Genomic DNA, 5,740 nt, shown 5'->3' with positions numbered 1-5,740 from the left:
ATTACTTAAATTTACAGATGATATTAAGGTCTTGGGTGTTGCTAGCTGTGAAGAGGATGCTGATTTACAAAAGGAGTTAGATCATTTTGTGAGTTGGGCAAATAAATCGCAAATGGATTTTAATTATAATAAATACAAGATAATGCATGAGGGTTATCACAATTTGAAATATAAGAATAATTTGAATGGGAATAACCTTAACACTACTTGGTGTAGTGGTTGATCAGTCTCTAAAGCCATCCAAGCAGTGTGTTGTTGCTAGTGGTAGGGCAAATAAGATTTTAGGTTGTATCTACAGAAATATTGAATACAAGTCTAAAGAGGTTATAATTTCATTGTATAGATCACTGGTTAGGCCACATTTGGAATATTGTGTTCGGTCTTGGGGGGGTGTCTTAGGATAAAAGGTTGAAATCTCTCAAAATGTTTTCTTTTGTAAAAAGAAGAGTTAGAGGGGATCTGATTGAGGTGTTTAAAATTTTAAAGGAAATTGATAAAGTTGACGCATCATCTTTTTTTTTAATACTTAACAATGAGAATAATAGGCCTAGGAGACACAAATAAAAATTTTGGCAGGGTGGGAGTCATCTACAGCTAAGACAGTTTTATCTTTCTAACTGGGTGGTTAGCCTTTGGAATGAGTTGCCTTCAGATGTTGTGGAGGCAGTAACTTTAAGTGAGTTTATGACAAAACTTTATAAGTATATGGATGATAAGGGCTGGCTTTAATATATTTTTTAATTAATTTATTAATAGTTTTAGTTTAATTTAGAGGATGGAACAGCTGAGATGGGCCAGTAGGTCCCATGTTGTCCCAAAACATTATGCTATGTTAAATATTATGATTTTCTCCATTTTTTCTTATGATTTATTTTAGTCAACAGTATTTCAAAGAGCTTTTAAGTCTATAAAAAAATTATACAACTTTCCTCTAGTTCTAATTTTTTTTCAATAAAATGATTAAAATAAATATATTACCTCTTGTGGTTTACTTTTTTAAATCTGTCTTGGCTTTCCTTTATTATTTTTTCTCAACCATAATGCCAGTCAATAACTTATATGTTACATTAAGATTTAGTATTGAGAAACATTTGTTATAGTTCTTTGACTCTACTTCGTTGTCTTCATTTGTTTGCATAACAGTTTATCTCTCCAAAAATGTGGAAGTTAATTACTGAAACAGAATATCTGCAAATAACCTTTAGGTGCTAATTGTGTAGTTGTACTTTCTACATCTTTTGTAACTACTCTGCAGATGGTTTAATTTTTTTGTTTGTTTTTGTTGTACATGATTTAAATATGATTATAATAGGTTACTTTCATCACTTCTTTTGAGTGCTAATAATTTGATCACTGTGAGTTAGAGTTGGTACTATTTGTAGTTATATATATATATATATATATAATCAAGTTAGAAAATCAACCTAATTTTTCTCAGTCATTAATGTTTCACTCACCCAGTACTTAACATACCAAAATATTTTTGACAACAATAAATAGAAATTAGCCTTTACATATTATCACATTTACAAAACCTGTTATTTTTAATTTCTGAAAATAGTGTCATTTAGGAATTATTTTGATCAGGTTTGACCCCTCTCCAATTCCTAGAAACTCCCAGTTTGACTAAAAAATTCCAAAATTGCAGCATGTTTAAACAGTAGTTTTCAGTACATGAAATGTTAACCTATTGCTTCTGGGTAGTAAATCCAACAGTGATCATTGGTCAGTAGTACACAAAGACTAATCATTAAAATTTATTAATGTGATGATCTTAACAGTAACCCATTAACTGTGGTAGGAGCAGCTCAGTTGCCGTTTTCTGACTCACAGATAAAACTGAGTTGCCATCAATCACAATAAAACGGCAGTTTTCGTCATTCGCATAGAGTTATATTTATATATGTGCAACTGACGGATGTTTCTGTCATTCTCAGCTTAGCCATAGAACTTCATTGACGGAAATATCCATCATCTGCAGTTAATGGGTTAAAAACACGTTTATTTTCAGTGTATTAACTCCAGCAAAATATTGATTCTGATTCCAATCATTCAAGTTACAATTGCCAGCTATTGTTTTGTGATACATGCCAACAATATCTATTTTAGCTCATGAAAACTTTTCAGATCACTTTCTAAAAGTTATCTTTTTTTATATTGTGTTTTTCAAAATGTAGATTGTTCTTGATTTTTGTATTTCATGAATTAATTTATTTATTTACATAAATTTGTATGTTATCTATTCAAAACATTTTATTGTATTTTTCAATTGTTATAAGTTTTCCTTAGTTTGTTTACCTCTTGCATGAGGTTAATATAATATCTATTACAATATCTGTTAACAAATTTACATCTTAACATATGTAATATAAAATTTAAGGACTACAAAGGACCTGTTGGTTTATCAGGCTGTCACTCCACTAAAAAACAAAAAAAAACAAACAGAAGTCTAGTCCTAATCATTTAAATATTTACAGAACCTTCCCCTATACTCCCTCAAATTTAATGCATCCGTCACATCTGAAGGCGACCCATTCCAAAGACCAACCACCCTGTTAGAAAAATAAAGTTGTTTCGGCTGAAGATGACTCCTAGCTACCCTGTTAAAATACACATTTGTGTCCTCTTGTCCTGCTACTCTCAAAATTAAATATAAAAAAGATGATGGATCAATACGATCAATTCTCTTAATAATCTTGAACTCCTCAATCATCTGCACCTTAATTCTGCTTTTTTCATGAGAAACGAAATTTCAGATATCTTAACCTGTCCTCATATTGTAATATACAGACACATATTTTTTCTACCTGTTTTTGTGATAGAGATTTAACATTTTTTTCAGTTATTTAGTTTCAATGCTGTAATGGTGGCAACACATGGTCCAAAAAGCCATTAAGATTTCCTTGTTCTTTTTGCTTTGTTCTCTACAGTAGGTAATGTCTGTTCTGCCCAAGAGTATATTGTAGTAATATATAACATCTTAGTTAAAAGGCTTGGCACTGGAATATCCTTTCTGTCCAAGTATGAGTTCACTAGACATAACAGCCAACCAATGCTAAGCAAAAACAAATGTCATGAACTGACAATAGCAACCAGACAAAAAAAGCAAGTTTGCCTGATTAGTTTATGCATGCTTTCTCTATTCAGTTCTATTTGATTTTAGTCACAACTAGTTTGACAGAAATTCATCTCGAGGGACAGAAAGCTGACAAGCTGTTCACTGATCCAGTAGAGATGATCATCCACTTCTCTATGCACACATTTCACTATCCTTCAGATGTGTCTAATTTGTTTATTTATCACACAACTTAAAAGTCAGTCAAGTTATCTACTACGGAACACTCCCCTTATTTCTTGATCAAATTTGCAGGTATGCCTGTATGATACTTGTTAGGAAATCAATAGGAAATAGAGATTTTGTGCCTTGTCATCAGGATATATTATTAGTTTTCTATTTTTTTAATGTACATACTAGCTCTTGCTTGATCTCTTGTGTTGAAAAGTGTTTAAAGGAATATATTTGCTGAAAAAGTGGCTTACTCTAGCTGTAGACGTAATCACCACAATCAAGAGGCTAAAAGAAGGAACTCTAAAGCGAAAAACAAATTTTCTGATAATACTTTTTTATGATTTAACATTTTAACATAAGAATGTTTCTTAAGGGTTCCATCAATAATTCTAGAGCTCAAAAGTTTTCTGTGACATTTGGGAAACACTGCCCAACACCACAAAGATAATTTTTTAACAAGATTTTTATGTGCATCTTATCAAATTCATTCTGAAAACCCAAATATACCAATTTCACACCTTTACTCTCATCAACATAAGCAGCTAGCTCTTCAAATAATGTCAAAGGTGTAGTAAGGAAAGATTTCCCCCTAATCAAACCATGTTGACTATCTAACAAAATTTTAAACTTTGTTAAATGACTTTGCAAGTATCTTTTATAGGACTTTCAAAAACGTTTTTCACTAATGATACAAGACTTTAAAAAGATGAGTAACATTAGACAACTTTCAGACCTCTGACACCTGTCCATTACACAAGGACTTACAAAAAAAATGTTAGCAAGGGGCTCACATATCTAATCTTTAACCTCCTTCAAAACCCCTGGTAAAATATTATTTCGTCTGGGAGCTTTGTTGTTCTTTAAACTTTCCAATATTTTATGAACAAGTTCAGAATTAATATGATCGTCTATTAGTATTAATTTTCCACCATTTTTGCCATCATTATATGTATTCTAAATTAGTAGACCTACAGTATATTAACATGTAACATTGTATTTCCAGTTTCACACTGCAGTTTAAATATTTGTCATGCCTTTTAGATTTTATTCTTAGACATGTTTGAAATGTTTTGCTTTTTTGGAATGTGATTTATTTTAAATCATAATCAATGTGATATAATTGTATTTTAATATTTATGTGGTAATTACTTTTAATACTTGCATTTTTTAGTTGGTATATTCAAACTTTCTTTTGTGTATCAGTTAGTTGTTCTCTGTGGGAGAAACATTCAGCATATTCACACAGTATTGTTTCTTTAATTATCAAATCTAAGACTAAATACTAGGATAATAACATATTTAAACCATTAGGTGTCAGAATGACTTCTACTTACAGTGTTGTTTCTTGTGTACCCTGCTAGATGTCTGAGGCTGGAAGAGGAGTGGCAGAGATATCAAACATGTTGTCCATGACTAGGATTCATAATGCCATTGCTGCTGTTGCAAGCATGAGGAGGTAATATAGTTGCATATTGTAATTGGTTTATCAGAAAAAGTTTCTTTGAATACACATACTGAAATGTATAATTTATCAAAATTAGTCATATTTATGCATGTTCACATATGTAACAGGTTAGCGCTCAGGTGAGCTTAAATGTTGGAGTTTCAATTAAAACCAACCTGTACACCAAATTTATTTGTTGGAGGATTTGTCCTGACGAGTGGAGCCACAAGTCGCTAACTCCAGGAGTTTACAGTTAGAGTAAAGAATATGAGTTTCAGACCAGCAATACTATTCACAAATAACTTTTATTACTCTCTGATACATTGAGCATACTAATTAATAGTTAACTCTTTATCCATGAACATTAATAACACTTCTATACTAGAACACATATATTATACAAAAGCTGATCTAGAGAGAGAGATACTTACTGCAAGGTTGGAACCTTCTTAGCAGAATCCAGATTGTTTAACTGCATAGTTATGGCTGGCTGGGGACTGGAGACTTCAGAACTCGCTGGAGAACTCTGGAGGAACTGTAGATCTCGCTGAGGAACTGACTTTCTAGCTCCTGACATGGGTTTATATAGCAGGGTTTCTCTGTATCCTGACGAGTATCCAAATAGGACACAGCATCACCCACAAGTAGTGCGGTGCTCCTATTGGATGCTTGCAGGCAAGTTTTGGACTGGTCCGGTACCACACCCAAAAACCCTCAGGCTATTGGTCATGGGCAACTGCTGTTAGCCGGCTGCCTACTTGCTTGTACTGCTACACCCATGTACTGTAACTGATACTGCATCAAACATCGAGATGATTTATAAAATATAAACTTTTCTGTAGCTTCTACAGTACTAAAGAATCGAGGACAACATCCTCTTTCTTGGCCTTGTACATTGGCGTTCATGTGCAACACGTGTTCAGAACAGTGATGACTAAAGAGGTTGTTAACTGCCTCTACTGTGACCCTCGGTCACTAAACACCTACGCTTGTTTCAATAGCTTATG

General features: G+C 32.7%; 1 protein-coding gene across 3 annotated transcripts in view; it reads left to right on the top strand.

The window, feature by feature from the left end:
* The window catches only part of LOC106462575 (acyl-CoA dehydrogenase family member 11-like), a 176,685-nt gene that overhangs the window by 103,252 nt on the left and 67,693 nt on the right, over positions 1 to 5,740 (top strand). For all 3 annotated transcript variants that reach the window (XM_022389869.1, XM_022389870.1, XM_013922509.2), the window contains exon 7: positions 4,651 to 4,745. In XM_022389869.1, coding sequence (XP_022245577.1) covers positions 4,651 to 4,745 — 95 coding nt within the window. The remainder of the gene's footprint in view (positions 1 to 4,650; positions 4,746 to 5,740) is intronic.

This window comes from Limulus polyphemus, unplaced genomic scaffold (assembly GCF_000517525.1).
Source record: "Limulus polyphemus unplaced genomic scaffold, Limulus_polyphemus-2.1.2 Scaffold1200, whole genome shotgun sequence".
Lineage (NCBI taxonomy): Eukaryota > Metazoa > Arthropoda > Merostomata > Xiphosura > Limulidae > Limulus > Limulus polyphemus.
This window is presented reverse-complemented; position numbering and strand designations above follow the sequence as displayed.